We start from the raw sequence: 18,643 nt of genomic DNA, 5'->3' as shown, positions 1-18,643 counted from the left end.
CCTTCCCTCCGTGCCCCCCCCCTCTGTCCCTGGCCCTTCCCTCCGTGCCCACCCCCTCTGTCCCTGGCCCTTCCCTCCGTGCCCACCCCCTCTGTTCCTGGCCCTTCCCTCTGTGCCCACCCCCTCTGTTCCTGGCCCTTCCCTCTGTGCCTAACCCCTCTGTCCCTGGCCCTTCCCTTCCTGCTCACTCCTGTCCTTGTCCCATAGTGTTGTGATGCCTCTACATCTGTACATGGCCCTGTGGCTGCCTAATCTTACCTGTCTACCCCTGCATGTCTGCTCCAGGATTCCTTTGCTTACTAAATGGTGTCTCTGCCTGCTGTGCGGTTCACGTCTGCTGCTTACAGCCTTTGAAATTAGAGATTTTCTGAGTTGATATTATTTGCAAATAAAAAATTAAAAACTTGGTGGTTCACAGTTTCATGTCCTGAGAGTGTGGCATGACTAGGCCACTCTCTCAGCTGTTTCGTAGCACACCCCCAGGTCCTGTGCCTCCCACTAGGGCCTGGCAACAGACCTCTACTGTACCTCCCAGTTCCAAGGCCTATGAAATAGCCTCATTTTTTATTCCTTTCTTTTGTTCTTTCTCCAGCCACTTCATTCTCTATATTAGTCAGGACTCTAGAGAAACAGAACCAATAGCCTGAATATATGATATATATGTCTCACAGAGGTGTTTATCAGATTGGCTTACACAATAGGGGCTGGGGAGTCTAGCGGTGGCTGTTCTCACAGAGGTGTTTATCAGATTGGCTTACACAATAGGGGCTGGGGAGTCTGGCGGTGGCTGCTCACTTGAGAGGCTAAGACCCCTGTAGATGCTCAATGCATGAAGATAGATGCCTCAGCAGCTGCAGATTGGTGCTGAAGGCCTGGAGGATGTCTGGAGAGCTGTGGGTCTTCAGTCCACATTGGAAGGCTGAAGAAGCTGAATGCAGTGAGGGGGTGGAGACAGCAGCAGACTAGACACCAGCAAGGAGTAAGGACAGGCACTGGGCTGCCTTTTCCAGACCTCTTTATATCTGGGAGAGGGTCTTCCCCCTTCAGGTAAGCCTTCCTGGAAGTAACCTCACAGAAAAACAGCAGCAGCAACAATAGCAGCTGCTTCCCTATTGCCTGGGAGACTGAGTGACAGGCCCCACAGCCCTAGGAGACCAGGTGACCGGGCCCACAGTCCTGGGAGACCGAGTGACAGGGCCCACACCCCAGTCTGCCCCCTGTTTCCTGCTCTAGCAGCCCAAAGCCCTGACTACTCCCTCAGCCTACTACAAGCACTCCACCTCTCCAGGCACCCTTCCTTTGATTCTCTGCATTTAAGTTGCAGCCCAGGTGTTGCTTCTCATCATGGCTTCCCTGCCCTCGATGTGGAAGAGCCTGCCCCCACTCCTCACCAGCCATCACTGTGTCATTTTTCATCGTCCTAGAGCCTCTGCCATTTAGCTAATAAGTTCTTGTCTGTCCGAGTCACATCATATCCTACAACATAAAATCCTACAAGTACATGGCTTTAAACTTTTTATTTGTAAATAATTATAGACCCATGAAAACTTCTGAAAGTAGTACAGAAAAATAGAATAGCAATAGAGAAAAAGCAATTGAACCAAACTTGGTTAAAGAAAGGATAAACAGAATTGAAAACTGGCACCAGACAAAGGAGGAAGCAAAGATTAGATGAAAGAAGGGGTACCACTATAGACCTTATAGAAATAAATGTTTTATTTATTTTTAGATATTACTAGATGATAATAAGATATTAATATAATAATATATTATTAGATAATCTATGTGAAAGGGATAAATTCCTAGAAAGACAAATCACCAAAGCTGACTCAAAGCAAAATAAAAAATCTGAACAGACCAATCACAAGGAAAGAAAGAAGTTGAATTGATTATCAGAAGCCCACAGGAGAAGCCTGGGATGAGAAGGCTTCAGTGAATCCTGACATATCCAATGACCAACTGATGGTCCCCCTCACACACTAAGAAAATGTACAGGAGGCAGGAGCACCTCCCTGTGGCTTCTCTGAGGCCATATTGCTAAAACCAAGCAAAGACTTGACAGAAAAAAAGCTGTACAGCTGTGAGTGTTTGGGAAGAGCTCAGGACACTGGAAGTGAAGACCAGTGTGGGAGCCCGTGTCATACCCACTGGGGTGGGCAGGACTACACAGAAGAAGAAAACGGGAAAGCAGCAACTGAGGCCACGGAGACATGGCCACCTCAATATCACTGGTGGAAATATAAATGTTAAGGGACCAGCCACAGTGGGATGCAGTATGGCAGCCCCTCAGAAAGTGAAAGGTAGAGACACCCTGTGGCCTAGCAGTTCCAATTCTGGGTACACAAGCCAGAAAATGTGTTCATCCAAAAACCTATAAGTGTTCATGATAGCATTGGTCATAATAGCCAAAAGGTGGAAACAACCCAACTATACATAGACTGATGAACAGATAATGAAAATGTAGACTATTGCCCAGCCATGAAAAAGAATGAAGTATAGACTATAACATGCTTGATGAACCTTGAAAGCATCATGCTAAGTGAAGGCAGAAGCAGAAGGCCACATAGTACGATTCTGTTGTTATGAAACACCAGAACAAGCAGATCCACAGGCAGATATGAGCTGGAGCAGGTGAGGGGAAGTAAATGACTCTAGTGGGTACAGGGTTTCTGTTGGGATGAAATGAAATGTGGTAGGGAAAGATGGTGATACGGTTGTGTAGCCCTGTGACTATGTTGGAAAAAATCCTAGACTGTACACTTTAAAATGCTGAATTTTATGGTATATGAATTATAACTTAAAGCACAAAGGACAGAGAGAGGCCATGTGTTCTTGCCTAGCCCCACACCAAAGGAAACATACTCTGTCACTGTCATATAGCATTGAGAGCAGAGTCTGGACACTGGAATAACAGACCTTATGCACTTGTCCACATGCATGTGTGTGCCCGTGAGCCCATGTGGGGGATGGGAGGTTTGTGAAGTTACCAACACATTAAGGTCTAGGAGAAGTACATCACCACAAGGCACCCTTCAACTCCCACTCTACTTCCTCACTCCAGGTCCCTCACAGGCCCCTCAGCTCCCGCTGTGCATTCTCACTCCAGGATCCTTCCTGGGCCCTGGAAACTGATGTTCTGCCCTTTATCTCTAGACTTTGCTGTAAAGGGGGTAGAGGTGCAACTCAGTGGCAGATAGCTTTTGCAGTATATGTGAGGCCCTGGGTTTGAGCCTCAGCATCAGCAAACAGAAACAGAAAAAGCTACACAAACTGTGTAGAACTGGCACAGTACAGTCTGCAGACATGCTAAGGGTAGCTGGTTCCCTAGCAGAGTGCCCTTGACATCCTTCCAAACTGTTGGGTATTTTTAAAGCTTATTCCTTTGAAATGCACTAGTTGCTTACCTGGTATGAGTTCCAAGGGAGCCAGCATCTCTCCACCTATAGCAGGTGGATCAGTGTTAGTTCAATCCTGGAGCAGAAAGGCACCTTTGGTTTTGGACTTAGTCACCACTTAGACCTTCTGCACATGCTGGATGCTTTCTCACTGCCACCGCTCGTCTTTCCCCCTCAGAGGGTTCTTTTTCCAGGCACCACACAACAGGCCTGAAGGGTATAAATACTGCCTACACTGACTCTCTGTTTCCCTGATGACCTTACACCTCAGGTTCCTACAGGAGAGACTAGCTTGCTCACACACCCTTCATGAGGCTTCCATCTAGCTGCTCTTGTTTTCCCAGTTTCTATCACTGTCTAAACAAGGTGCTCACACAGGGTTCCTTGCCTCAGGCTTTGTTTCTGGGAGACTCCAAGCTGAGGCAGATCCTCACTGTTCCCCTGTGAGTGGGCAGCCTGAAGCAGGCCAAGCTATACCTTGGTCTTCTGGTCACAGTACAGTGGCCCCTGGGTTCAAGGGGACTGAGCACCTTGACAGCAGGGGAACTGTCAGAATCCTTGTCCTCCTTTCCCTGAGATGAGGAACAGGCACTGTACATGCTCCTGCTGGCCTGTGTCTGTCCAACATGCATTGGGCCAGTCACTGGCTTACTCCCAGGCCTTCACAGAGATTCTGTCTGTGGACAGGAAACATCAGAAGGCCCAGCTACTAATGAGCCCCTCAATTATCCACAGGTTAATATACTCTGGCTTTGAATGCCACAGTGCCTGCTTAGTCCTCCTGCCATTCCTCCCACTGACAGAAACATGAAGGAAAGTCAGTTCCCATCACTGCACCATGTGGAAGGTCAACTTTTCCTCTTTGCTCTTGTCAGGCAGCCACCGGGGCCTATCTTCAAGCCCAGCTCAGGGAAGGGGTGAGACTTAACAGCTAGATTTTGAGATGTGGTTTCTTGACCCTTTGCAGCTGCCAGGAACACAGAAAGTTCTAGCGCAGCTTGAAGAACTTGTCTTGAACTCATGTCCTCCCTTAACAAAGGCTGCCTCCTCCCACTGAAAGACACCACTGTCGGGAGACAAGCCCCCTCTGTTCTCCTCGCAGCTGGAGCCACCAGCCCTCCTCCCTGCTGTCCAGAGGCAGGCACGTTCCTGGTGAGGAGAATTGTTCAGATGGTCTCAGATACAGGGTGATGTTCATTTACAGTAAGGGGGTCCCCAGTACCCCAAAGCTAGATGGCTGTGGGGCCAGGCAAGACTTAGGAAGGAGATGAGGCAGTAGGCAGACAGGAGTGGTGGTGACTAGGACACTTGAGTGGCTACTCTGACTTCAGGCTGTACACTGGGCTCTAAGCCCAGCTGTATAGAACCCTGAGTGCCAAGCATTAAGAGTCGGTAGAGAAGCCAGAAATCTGCTCTTAGGGCTACACTGCCCTATTTTTTAGTATTGGCAATGAACTGGTCCTTTTTATTTTTTCCTTTCTAACATTTCCTGAACCCAACAGAATGCCTCTTAAACCAGATGCAGCTTACAGTCTCTTCTGTAAAGCTGTGAGGTAAGGACAGATGCTGAGAGACCGATGTCACTTAGCCACTTGATCAATCATGGGCCAAGGAGCGCCCAGTGCTGGAGTTCAGGAATGAATGAATCCAAGCACTCCCTTTACAGAGCTAAGCTGGTGTGACAGAACACAGAGATGGAGCCAGGTGTCTCGGAGACTAGAGGAGACTGAGGCTGCAGTCAGGGTCAAGGAAGGAGGGGCCACATCTCATCTGGCTGAATTTCCCAAGGATGAGAAAAGCAGGAAGTCCTGTGGGAGACTTGTCATGTGCAGGCGCAGAGTCTGCCAGTAGTCAGTTGGGAGCTGCAGCAGCAACTTAAAACAAAAAAAAAAAAACTTGTAATGCAACAGAAAAATAAAAAAAAAAAAAAAAAACTCGTAAAATAGCATTGTGTGTGTGTGTGTGTGTGTGTGTGTGTGTGTGTGTGTGTGTGTGTGTATGTGTGTGTGTTGTTGGTTCTCCCCTTCCACCATGTGTCCCAGGATCAAACTCAGGCCATCACCCTTGACAGCAAGTACTTTTTACCCACTGAGCACCTCGCTGGCCCAGCTGCAGTTTTTGTTCCTACAGAACGTAGACATATCCGCAGATGACAGAGGAGGTAACTAGAGTTGAAAGTCCTGATTTGGCTTTGCCCATCCACCTCCAAAGCTCCCCCATGTGAAATGGCATTGGTGGGAATACAGATTTCCACAAGCACCTGGCTCTGGTTCGCTCCACTCTCAAGGGCAGCTTTGGTGACACTCTGGCTGCCTCCTACCCTGACTGGGAAATGCTAACTAGAGCTCCTGTGCTTCAGAACCCTGAAAGGAGCTGAACAAATCCCCTGGCTCTAGCCCTGCACCATGGCCTGTCCCAGCAAAGGGCTCAGCCATTTCTTTCTTTCTCCCCTGTTCTCAAATTTGAAAAATTCTACAGGTTTTGACAGAAAATCAGAGGATCTGCTTGCCAGGTTAATAAACAGTGCCAGCAGAGAGACTTTTCAGCCCCTCCTGGCGTCCCTTCCCACCCCCAGTGCCCTCCTCAAAGCCCATTAGGCTGATTAAAATAAAGCCACTGCATTTTGAGTTCCATCTGGCTGGCAGCTTGTGCAGGGGACAGGGCTGGCTGCACTGTAAAGTACAGTGGAGAAAGCAGAAGCCAGCCCTCACCATGAAGATAAGGTGGCCCCTCCTGGCCCTTGGCCCTCTGCTAGTTTTCATTAGTCAGAGTCACTGTTCTTTTGTCCTGGAGACAGGCAGAAATATCCCTAACATCTGCCCTCTTCTTGCTGGCCTTTCAGAACAAGAAAGACCCCCCTGTGTGGATTTGCCCCTTCCACCCACCACTCCAGCTCTATTTTGTTATCCGCAACATGAGACAGCCTCAAGACTTCGGTCTGGCCAAGATCAAAGTTCGGAATTACTGGATAGAAGATGAGGTAAGTAGCAGGCACTCTCCCTAGATTACACAGCCAGTCAGTGTTAGACTGAGAATGTGAACTCGTATATTCAGATCCCAGGCACATCATTTAACCATTGCTTCCAGAGCTTTGATCTGCAGTGACCAGTCTGGAGAGCTTGCTAGAAACCAGACTCTGGTTCAGCAGATGGAACAGTGGTCTGTGCATCTGGCCAGCCCTGAGTACACCAGCCCTCCTGCAGTGTTGAGCACACTATACATAGCCAGGGTCCTCCTGTGGCTGCTGGGCCTGTCTGCTTTGAGTCCATCCTTCTTCTTTACCTCCCCCTGCCCTTGTCCTTCCTTCTCTAGACTGTCCTTCATGAATTGATTTGCATTTAGTTCTTTGCACCACGTGGACACAGCAGGGGCCGTCAGCCTCATGATACATTCTGAGGGTACCAATGTGAAAGACTCAGACTGTGCCCTAAAGCCACTGTGCTGGGACGCTGATAGACAAGGAGATATAGACATATCTTGGAGTGTGCTGAGGTCTGAGCAAGATGAAGCAGGGCATCGGGGGTCTCACACCAAGGTGCATGGGACCCCACAGGGACAAAGTAAATGAGGAAGAGCAGGGGTACTGTCATTCTTCCCTGTTTCCCTCCTCAGTCAACGCAGGGAGAAAAGTGGCTGTGCCTGGCCCTCATGTCTTGCATGAAGGACAGTAACACAGGTAAGGTGATGGGCAGGAGCTGATTTCCAGCCTCCATTTTGCTAGAGAGACACTAGGGTATGGTGGGGACTATAAATTGTGGCCAGAGAGGGAAGACAGCTTCAGTGAATGGTTGATGTGGAAGAGCTCCAGCCTGTGTTTCTGGGACTTCTCACAGTTCCAGTGAGCTTGGGACACTGACAGGAAGGTGATTTGTTTTGCTTGTTTGTTTACTTTTTGAAATAAGGTTGCTTTATGTAGCTCAGGATTGCCTGGAACTTAGTTATAGCCAAATCTGACCTTAATCTCTTGATCCTCCTGCCTCAGCCCTCCAGTCTGTCTCCAGGGATTCCCAGGGAGGTTCTGTCACAGTCTTCTGATCCTTCAGAGGAGCAAGGTTAAGCCTTTGGTTTGACATCTGAGCCTAATGCCCCTGTGCCAGGCCCTGAGTCCCCCAGCAGTACCTCCCCCTTGCTCATGCCAGCCTCCTGAGTGCCAGCTGCTGTGTTGCTGTCAGCCCTATGGTCACAACCCTGGTCCCCACCCACCCCTCCCATCTCACTCAGCTCCAAATGCCCTTTCCCACATCCCTATGTCAGATTCCTGGAAAACCCAGATGACACTTTCTCCAGGGGTCTGCCCCTGTTCTCTTGAACTACTTCTAGGCCTCATGAATATGCCCTGTCCTTCCAAACAGCACTGTGGCCTACAAGACAGTGGGGCCAAGGTCTCCACTACTGCTCTATGCCAAGGAGATGTGGGGGTGATAGACGGTTGAATGAGTTCACATTCCATAGCCAGGAGCTCCAGGTGAGGGCCCAAGGATAAGCGAGTTTAGAGGCAAAGCTGAGAATCTTCCAGAAGCACCCCAACACAATCTCTCTCTTTTCCCTATCCCTCTCTCTGCTTCCCACCCTCCATCCTTGCTCTTCCTGCTAGTTTTTTCCCCAACCCACCCTCCATCCACTGCTAGTAGATGTGTCCCTAGACCTCACTGACTGCCAGGCACCATGGGCCTAGAAACACACAAGGCCCACACAATCCCCACTGCTCTGTTCACAGGTTCTACTGCCCAAGCAGGTAACAGAAAGCTTTCTCTGGTTTCTGTTCTTTGAATTCCTTTTCTTTCTTAACAAACTCCTAAAGTTTGAAGGAAAACAAGTGTCTGGAATAAGCGAGGACAGCCCCAAAGACCTGTGAGCTCCCTTCCTCCCAGGCCATCTGGGCCCCTTGAGCACTCAGAGGCCCTGCTGCTGCCCAGCCCACAGCTCAGGCTCCCAGGCCTGCTGGCACTTCCTGGCAGGTGCTGGGCAATAAGATACAGTGGCCTTCCCAGGCCTAGGCCTGTGGCTCAGCACTCTCACTGAACATGCATCTCAGGCATATTTTACATGTTGAACCACATCAGGAAGCTGTGTGCCTCAGCTGAGATGGGCCCATCTTTACCATGTACTCAACCTTTCTGGGGCAGACAGAATACAGAAAGGGCTCAGGGCCCTCTAAGTCCCAGAGGAGCATCAGGGGCCTGTGGCAGGTGGGGGGGGGGCGTGGGTTCTGACACCCAGGGTAGAGTGAGGAGGACTGCAGTGCTGCTAGGCCACCGCTTATGCAACACAGTGCATAGCCATCTGTTGCCAGAACTTACCAGGGGCAGAAAAGCTCAAACAAATGTAGGTGTGGGTTGCTTGATTTAATATTCTCAGGAGAATGCTATTGCTGTATGTTTTGGAGGAGATAAAATGAGAGTTTATAGGAACTATAGCTCGGCCTGGTAGACACGGCTTGTTAATACAGTGTTTTGTGTATGGGAATCTGAGGAAGGAAAGTTAAATGGGGGAGCTAATCCAAGCAAGGCCTATTGAAAATAGAGGAAAGTACTAGAGAAAGGGGAGTTGTTTTGATTGGAAAATGTGCTTCCTTTTAGATCCTCGGGTTAGCATTTACGGTCTCCTTTCCCCTCATTAGGTAGCTTTCTGAGCATGAGCCATCCAAGGAGGGGGACTTGGGAAGAGAAGTAAAGAGGGGAGGCCACACTCGGTCTACACAGCACACAGTAGGCAGTGCAGCCTTCTGTGCTATGACAGCTGCCATTTGCCCACAGCCCAGGAGTCAGGCCCACATAAGACTGTGTGTGAAACTGGGTAACTGAATAAGGGGAACACCTTATTTGACTCCCAACTAGCTCTTGGGAGGTGACAGTGTCCCTGTCTTGAAGATGAAGAAGCCAGGTTTAGAACAATAAGCAGATGGTCTGTGACTCTTTGGCCAACTTATTGGAAGTGGCTGTGTGAAGTGTTGTCCTAAGAAGGGTCTGGAACCTTCCCTCTGGTTCATCAGGGCTCATTGGGGATTGACTGGCAATGTCTGCCTGGGGCTCAGGAGGAGGATGGGACACCATGTCTGCCACATCTTTTAATGTTCCATACAAAGAATGACTTACCCAGCTAGGTGTCGGGGACAGGGCTGGGCAGAGAGTATAAGGTCATATGGACTTCCTTTCTTCTTCATCTTAAGGTGGCAGCAGTCAGGGCTGGGGAGGGCAGTGGTCTCCCCTCTATAGTAGATGGTTGCCTGTTTGCTGTAGTTTAAAGGTAGATGGGGTCTGGTTCTGTGTGAATAGTGATGGGGGGTAGCAGACCTTTGAAAGGGAGGTCAGTGGAGCACTGCTTGGGATGGTTTGAATCTGGAATGTCACCCATAGGGTCATTGTTTGGATGCCTGTTTCCCAGTTGCGGGGGGCAGCTGGGTTTGGAGGGACCCTATAGGAAATGAGACCTGGCTGGTAGAAGTAGGTCACTGGACTGGAACTCTGAAGATTAGCCCAGCCCCTAGTCCCAGACACTCAGCTTCTGTTTGCTGTGGTGTGGAGAGCCTCTGCCTCAGGCTCTGCTGTAATGAGCTCTGCCAGACTGTCCTCACAGTGTTGAGCTGAGCCCTCTGAACCTATGAACCAACGAAAATCTTCCCTCCCATAAGTTGTTTCTGTCAAGTATTTTATCGCAGTGATGAGAAAAGAGGCCAACTCACCACTCTTGGAAGGGATTACTGCTGTTCTCATGCTGCCCTGCGCCTGCGGTGCTTCTCAGAAGAGAACAAGCTCTCTGAGTTCTCAACTTTCTGTCCTTCATGTGACCACTCACTCCCATACTCTCCTGAAAAGCTCTCAGACTTCAGGTTTCTATCTAAGCTGAGCTGATACCAGTGCCTTGCCCTGGAACCTCCAGAACTATAAGCTAAATAAATCCCTTTTCTTGATAAAGTTATACAACCGTAGGTATTTTGGTATAGTAACAGAAAACACAAATGCACAGTCTGAAAAATAGGCTTCTGTTAGAGCTCCATGCTCCACATGTTTTCCTTTATAACCATCTTGAACTGTCAGTGACAGGCTGTTGACAGACACACTGTCACTATCCTTACCTACAATACCACTTGCATGAACTACCTCTAGCCTGGGCATCACAGGCTGAGGCAGCAGTGGCTACAGACATTCTGTATGTTGTATACACAGAACAGTACTCACCCTGTAGTTTCTGAGTGAATGAATATATAGTGCATTTCCTTAGTGGTTCCATATGATCTAAGCCAGCACTGATGACTGGAAACTTGTGTAGTGATAGAAATGTACTGTCTGCCCTGTCTGGCACAGCACCCTATAGACTCAAATGAGGTGAAATGTGGCCAGTATGCCTGAGAAACTGCATTTCAAACTTGAACTGTCCTACATTTTGATTTAAGTATCCACAAGTAGGTAGTGACTATACATTGAGCTGCATGAGTTCCAGTGCTCAGGCTGTGGTAAGCAAACCGACAAGACCCTGTGTACATAGCCTGCCCCTTCGGCAGAAGGGTTGTGAACCAGGACACAAGTGAATATGTAATTTCAGGCAGGGCTAAGTGTCATGAAGACATTGAACAGGAGAGTGGAGGAGGGGGTGCTGGGGAGGAGGAGGAAGACCTTGGCTTCGATCTAAGAAAGAAAGGAGAGAGGGAGGGAAGGAAGGAAGGAGGAAGGGAAGGAGAAAGAAAGAAAGAGGAAGAGGAGGAGGGGGAGGGGGAGGAGGAGGAGGAGGAGGAGGAGGAGGAACAGCAGCAGCAGCAGCAGCAGCAGCCACTTCTGCCATGGGAAGAGCATTCCTGGTAGGGACATAGCGAGAACAAAGGCCCTGAGGCAGAACCATGCTTAGCAACTTCCAGGACAGAAGCCACCTCAGGACAGAGCCTCATGGAGACCCCAGACAGAGGTGGAACCACATAGTGTGGCCCTGAAGGGTTGGATCTTATTTGGCAAGAGGCAGAATAGAGTAGTAGTCAGAGCAAACGCCTCTGTCAGAACCTGCCCACCTGGAGGCAGTCTGCATGACCTTAGTCCATATGGCCATAATCCTATTACTTGATATTTTCCTTCCTCAGTTTCACGGTTTCCTCGTTCCACAGGCTTCCTGGATTCCATGGGCTTCCTGGGATCTTCAGGCTTAGCAGGATGAATGTTGTTCACTAAACAAGTGTAGAGGCTCAGACAATTCCTGGTCTTCCTGCCCGACCCCTGCCACACTGGCACCAGAGTTAGAACCATCACTGGAAGGGTCTGAACAGCTGACAGTCTGACCAGACTTAAAAGGCCGCCCTGGCTCCTGTCTGGGGGTTGGGATGAAGGGTGAGAGGACCTAGACTGGAGGTGCCAGGCATGGTCTAGCTAGGGACAGCATGACTTGGATACAGGGGACCATAGCTGGGTACACTTGATTCATCCTGTGATAAAGCTTGTATCGGCAGCAGTACCTTCTTCTAGAAGATTTTCAAACGGATGCCAAAGTGGAGAGAAGTTGAGTAGTGACCCAGGGAACCATCAGCAGCTTCAGATGTACCCTATCCAGCTGCTCCTGTTCTCTCTCCCACAGCATTTGAAAATGAGATGTAGCTGTGGCCCCCTTCATTCATGAATACTTGAGTGCGCCTCTCGAACACTCAAGCTTTGTGTCTTTTAATCCCAGTGTCCGACCCCGTGAGGCCTGACCATAACTATTATATGCTCTAATCCCCATTCCCTATTTAAATAGCCCAAATTCTCTCTCTCTCTCTCTCTCCCTCTCTCCCTCTCCCTCTCCCTCTCCCTCTCCCTCCCTCCCTCCCTCCCTCCCTCCCTCTCTTTTACATTTGATTTGGCTCCTGATCACAGCAAACATGGCAGTGACATTGGAGTCAGAGGCATGTCTTCACTTAGTCAGCTGAGTCAGGGGACCTGGTGGCATCAAAGCAGGGTAGTGGTAGGCAAGGACCTAACCAGTGGCATGGGACTGAGATGTTGACCTCAGAGGCTTAGCCTAGGTCAAGCTGTCCTAGCAGGACAGGTACAGACTCAGGTTGGCAGCTGAGCCCCAGGCTTTAGGTGAGGAGTTAACTGTGCTGTGTAGGACAGATGCAGGACAGGGAGTGGGCAAGCTGCTTGCTGCTACACTGATCTTGGTGCCAGAGGCCATAAATGCAGCCCTGCTGGGCTCAGCCAACACCATCTGCCATCATGGCTGGCTGAATCAGTAGCCGAATCTACAGACAGCCCTCCTCAGAGCGCTATGATGGCAGCTGGGATTATCATGGTACCAAAGGACAGAAAGGAACATTAAAACTGACTCAAAGCTGGATATGATGGTACACACCTATAATCCCAGAACTTGGGATTCTGAGGCAGGAGAATTGAGAGTTGAAGGCTAGCCTGGGCTATATAGAGACCCTGTCTCAAAAACAACACCAATACCACCGAACTGGAAGTAAGCCAGAAGAGAACTCTGGTTTATGTGACAAAAGAGTCTGGACACTGGCTGACTTTAAATATGGCAGAAACCAGGAGTTTACATGGTATCACTAGGAACTGATCTCCCTCTTTCATTTATCTCTACTGTCCTTTTGGGCCTCATCTTCAGCCCCCAGACAATGTCCTCTGATCACATCAGGCACTCTTGATTTACGCAGTCCCCGTAGAAAGACACTGTCCTCAGGAAAGCTCAGAGGTGGCCACAGGCCTGGCCAACTGCCCCAGGGGCCAGGTCCTCAGTGTCATTATGAAGTGATGGGGGGAGGAACCAAGAGGCTGCTCCATCAGTGAGACACCAGGAAGGTAGAAATTCTTCTGGGGAATTCTTCTCTGAGTATAGTCACATGCAGTGACAGTCACTCATTAGCTCCCCGGAATCTTCACTAACTTATCTGAGCCTCAGTTCTAACCCAGGGGCTTTCTCATGCCTTTCTCCCTGAATGCCCTGTACTGCAGCTCACTCTAGCCCAGGCCTGATTACCCACCAATCACAGCTTCTCTCTTGGCATCTTTTCCAATGCCTGGCTCCCCCAGGTTATCTTGCCCCAGTGTGGTCACCTCAGCTACCGTTTGTTTCCAAAGTTTGTCTCTTTTCTGGTCAACTCGCCCTCCCTCTACTGTCCAAAGCCCCATTGTCTCCTCTCCTGAGAAAACTGTCTTTGTAATAGTGGATTGCTTTGTCATACCCATAAGGGACATGTCAAAGACCAGTGAGTTCCCCTAGACAGAACCAGAGCTCCCCGTGGCTCCTCATCATAGGTGCTTGAGAGAGGGAACAAACTTGGGTCTCAAGTAAGAGAACTAGGCCCAACTCCTGCCTAAAGGCCTCACATTCTGGTAGGGATAGAGGTATACAGGAGAAAGGGTCAGGACACCAGGTAGAGCAAGGCTCTCAATTCAACTGGCATCAAGGAGCGGATTCAGGAGGGCCAGGGCCCACCTGGAGGAGACTGCCCCAGCTGGTCTTGAGGCCTAGCAGGCCACCCCCTGGGCAGCAACACCGTGCTCTCCAGAGTCTCACTCCCATGCCCAGTAAATCTACAGTCTGTGTGGATGTAGCAGTATAGGGGGAAGACCTCAAATTGCCTCCAAATGGCCCAGAGCTCCTTCCTTCCTATTCTAGATCCTTCTTTGGGAGCAGATAGTGAAAGAGAGTGATTCACTCTCTGTGTAGTGGGGCTGGTGTGTGAATGCCTGCAGGCTGGGCATGACTGAGGTAGGTACACTGTGACTGAGTGCCCACTCAAGGTGCCATTGGTTTTCCCAGGCCTGCCCTGGTGTTCAGGGATGAGGCTTAGCCTATATGCTGTGTCCAGATGTTTTGCTTCAGGTTAGGCTAGCTGTGCTGGAGCACAGGTGTTTGCCTCTGGGGGTGACTTGAGAGCCCCACATCCCTCTGCTCTGCCCGTTCTGCCTTAGGAGTCACGTTGCCACTCATCCTTGCCAAGTAGGGGGTGGGTTCATTGGAAGAAAAAGTTGTCCATCCTGGGCTAAGGAGAAAAGTGACTTTCATGGATTAATTCAATTGCCAAGACTGGAATGATACTTGCAGTGCTGTTTTTGCCACTAACCAGGCCTGGAGAAATGGCTCAGTGGTTAAGAGCACTGGCTGCTCTTACAGAGGACTTGGGTTCAGTTCTCAGCACCCACATGGCCACTAACAACCGTCCAGCTACTAACTAGTTTCAAGGAATCTGACACCAGCTTCTGGCCTCTGCAGGCATTGCATGCATGTGGTGTACTTACATACATGCAAGCAAAACACTCATTTAAAAAATACATTATGTGGGGCTGGAGAGGTGGCTCACCAGTTAAGAGCACTGACTGCTCTTGCAGAGGACCCGGGTTCGATTCCCAGCACTCATATGGCAGCTATGAACCATTCTTAACTCCAGTTCCAGGGGAATCTGAAGCCCTCTTCTGACCGCCGTGGCATTGCACGACACGGGTGCACTCACATACATGTAAGGCAATACACTCGTACACATAAAATGAAAATAATAAATAAAAATAATTTTTTTAAAATGCATTACCATTCCAACATGGTTGGCTCTTAAGACAGGAAAGGAAGAACATAAAAGAGAATGGTGCTGGGAGGGGCTCCCAGCGACCACATGCAGCCATGGAGCTTCAGGCTGTTCTTGGGCGAATCCATTGCAAAGGGGCTTGAGGAACATTGACAGATGGTATTACCTTGTCTTTCCTTAAAGAAGGAGAGTAGAGGAGTACATGTGCACACACACTCACATACAGAGGTTCCACAGGTGAGACAGATGGCAGGATAGAATTTCTGACCATACTGGATTCTGGGACCAAGGAGTAGGAGCCTCAGCTGAAGCCCAGATGAGTAGACATGGGGCGGGGCGGTGGCGGGGAGGCTGGATCTTAAGGCAGGAGATGTTCCTCAAAGTCATCCATAAAGTTATCCTTTATCCTTTGCTAAGGGGATGCTGAGGGGTGCCCGCCTGCAAGCCCCCCAGCCCCAAGTCTCTGTGGTATAGGTATGGGTCTCATGCAGCCTCCTAGCACTGCCCTTGAGGTATAACACTATCTATATAGCCATCTATGTAATGGCTGTCCCTACCTGTGGGTTTCCCATCCCAGCATTCAACCAGCTGCAGACTGAAAATATTCAGAAAAAAAATAATCTCTAGGGAGCATCTTTTTTTTCTTATTATTCCCTAAACAATGTGGCATAGCAGCTATTTACATAGCATTTACATTTTATCAGACTTTATAAGTCACTTAGAGAGATTTGAAGGAAGTAGGAAGGTGTGCTTAGGTTACATGTAAATATGTTGCATTTTGTACATGGGACTCCAACATCAGGAGATGCTGGCACCCACAGGGGCCCTGGAATAAATCCCCCCACAGATGCTAAGAAATGGCCTTGGGGAAAACAGAGTCTGGATGTATGTATGTGCACATGAACACCCACTGCAAGGTGCCCAGGACCTCTAGGGAGGAGGGAGCCAGCCACCAGCAGGAGATGGGTGTGTGGGGACTTAATTAGGAAGTTGGCTTAGAGTGCTCTCAGCATAGATGACTGTCCTGACTGTCTGTGCCAGGTTGCTGCCAGTACTGAGCTCTAGGTAGACACATAGGGAGGTGGCCCTCAGACCTCAGGTAGGTGTGCCAGAGGGCCCCCTATACACTATCTGTATGAGATCAGTTTCTTCATCTGTAACATGGGATCCTGATGTCTCCTTATGGAGCTGTTCCTGGGACTGTGAGACATCACAGGCTTTTATTTTTGGAACTGGGATTATCCAGAGCAGTGACTGCTGTTTGTTTCTGACTGGGTCCCACTCTAAGTCTGCTCACAGGTACCCCAGCATGTGCCAGAAGCACCAGAGATTCAAGCATGTCAAACCAAGCAGGGGCTCCCCCTCCCAACTTACCTGGCTCATGGGTCTCTCCAGAGCTCATTCCTCCCTTACCTGCCTCACCCTGCCATAGTCATGCCACACCCCTATACACACTTCTTGGAGTGTGCTAGGACAGCAGACTGCTACAGTTGGATGGGGCTCATGACTGCTAATAGAAGGGAGGCGGACAAGTTTTGGAGGCCAGGCATCTCATTAGGAAAGCTAGGATGCCCACTCCACCACTGTCTGGATGGGAAGCCCACCTGACACCCTACCACCTCTTTAAATTAGTGTTTCCATCTCACCAGATATTTCGATGGTGGTAATTTTGCAGAACTGCTCATTGAAAGCTGCCCGTGCCATCTTTCTGCACTAGCTGTGTCCTGATTAATTCACAGCACGCCCTTGCTCTGTGCCTCCACTAAACAGAGCACACATCCATATAAACATGTAAAAGCGTGCTTTGAACATTGACTTTTCTGACAGCCAGCAAATAGTAGCCTGCCATCCAGCAATTGGATGATTGAAGCCGAGTTCCTGTGGTGGGATGCAAGCTTGATGGCTCTCCTGAGTTGCTCCACAAACCCATCACACAGTGACCTAGGAATTTAGTTAGAGCTTACTCACCTAGCTTTCAGGGAGGCTGAGGCATGAGTAAGAAGTACAGGTGTACAGCCCTGGGGTCTCTTGGCTTCATGCTTGACCAACAACAGATCAGAATCCAAAGCAAAGCAAGAATGGCCTGGGGGTGAAAGCCATGGGCCACCATCTTTCTGACTCTTTGGTCTTAGGATACAGTAAGGGAGCAGAATGTCCAGGCTAGTCTCTTGGCAGTTCTCATCTGATGGCTGACAGCCTACCATGTGCCATGCTCTTGACAAGCATGCAGGACCTCTGCAAACTTGGAGCTTCACTGTGGGCAGAAAGACAAGCCAGATGTGGAAGTGCAGGCCTGTAATCCCAGCACTCATGGACTCTGTGGTTCCAGGCCCTATCTACAGTATGCCCCTTCCCTGCAAATGCTGATGAGCAAGACCATTTCAGAGAGGAGGAAATGACAGCAGCGGTTGTGGAGTGGTGCGGAGGAGAATGGAGGGGTGCTCTAGAGCCCGACTCAGGGAGTCTTTGAGGCAAGAAGGGCAAGGCTACAAGTGTCAAGGAAGGGCTATCCCAGGAAAGAAGCAGGTCATGAGGTGGGATGAGCAGTGATCATACCAATGTATGGGAGTGAGTGAGCCAGGAGCTGAGTTGGTGGGGTTGCAGGGGCCGAGACTTCAGCAATTGTTTTTAAGTGACTCCTGCTGCTGTAAGGGAAAGGAAATGTGTGTGCAGGGTAACACTGCAGTGGAGGAGTGGAAAGACCAATTGGAAGGTGACAGTGTCCCTGAAGAGGTGATGGTGGCTGCATTGGGCAGCGGTATCTGTGGAAGAAGAGGTCAGATCTGTGACTGTTTGGACAGAGTCAAGGGACAGGTTGGATGTGTGAGTGGGGAACAAGGAGCTCAGAGAGGCTGCTAGGATTCAGGCAGCTGACTGATAGAGCTGGGTTTAAGAGGGGAGAGGCTAGGCTTGGGGAAAGTGATGTGGAATTCTGTTGGGAGCTAGATATGCTATGCATGCCTATAATTCCAGCACCCAGGAGACAGGGGTAAGCAGATCCCAAGTTCAGGGATAGCCTGGGCTACATGGTCCCTGGCACAGTAATATTACTGTGCCTTATCTGCTTACTGAGCTGTCAGGGAACACATATAACTTGTGCACATGTGAGGGCATTGATGCCATCAGGGTCACCTTCAGCAAACAGTGGACAAATGTCCCAACTTCTGTCTTTGGAGGAACATTTCCAAGGTATATGTCATGGGTTCCTCAGAGAATCCCAGCAGGAGGGAGCCCCGACTGCCCCTCTGTACTCTCCTTCCATCCTACCTGTGTCAAGTCCTTTTCTCAGGATCTGCTTTCAACACATTCAATAGGAGATACTCCAGGAGTCTGGGAGCCAGCATTTAATGTGCACAACAGGCCTTCTTTTGCACAGAAGCCCTGGGAACCACCCATCAATTTCATTTACTTAAGAAAAATTTTGTTGTGTTTTTGAGACAGAGTCTCTCTCTATAGCCCATCCTGGCCTCAAACTCACTATGTCCCAGAGACCATCTAGTGTTGGGATTATGGGCATGCACCACCATACCCAGCTGGAAATCAGACTTTAAAGAATGCCACTATAAGCCAGGTGTGGTGGCGCACACCTTTACTCCCAGCACTCGGGAGGCAGAGGCAGGCAGATCCCTGTGAGTTCAAGGCCGGCCTGGTCTACATAGTGAGTTCCAGGACAGCTGGGGCTACAGCTTTTTTGTCAAAAAGACAAAAAAAAAAAAAAAAAAAACCATTATCGGCAGAAAAAACCACAAAGGAG

General features: G+C 49.6%; 1 protein-coding gene across 8 annotated transcripts in view; it reads left to right on the top strand.

Moving 5' to 3' along the window:
• The window catches only part of Kiaa0556 (KIAA0556 ortholog), a 197,178-nt gene that overhangs the window by 145,639 nt on the left and 32,896 nt on the right, over positions 1–18,643 (top strand). For 7 of the 8 annotated variants that reach the window (XM_008841640.2, XM_008841654.3, XM_008841648.3 and 4 more), the window contains one exon: positions 6,238–6,375. The exons of the other annotated variant lie outside the window; for it this stretch is intronic. In XM_008841640.2, the coding sequence (XP_008839862.1) occupies positions 6,238–6,375 (138 nt within the window). The remainder of the gene's footprint in view (positions 1–6,237; positions 6,376–18,643) is intronic. 8 annotated transcript variants of the gene reach the window in all.

The sequence above is a fragment of the Nannospalax galili genome, unplaced genomic scaffold, assembly GCF_000622305.1.
Source record: "Nannospalax galili isolate Female #2095 unplaced genomic scaffold, S.galili_v1.0 scaffold411, whole genome shotgun sequence".
Classification (NCBI taxonomy): domain Eukaryota; kingdom Metazoa; phylum Chordata; class Mammalia; order Rodentia; family Spalacidae; genus Nannospalax; species Nannospalax galili.
This window is presented reverse-complemented; position numbering and strand designations above follow the sequence as displayed.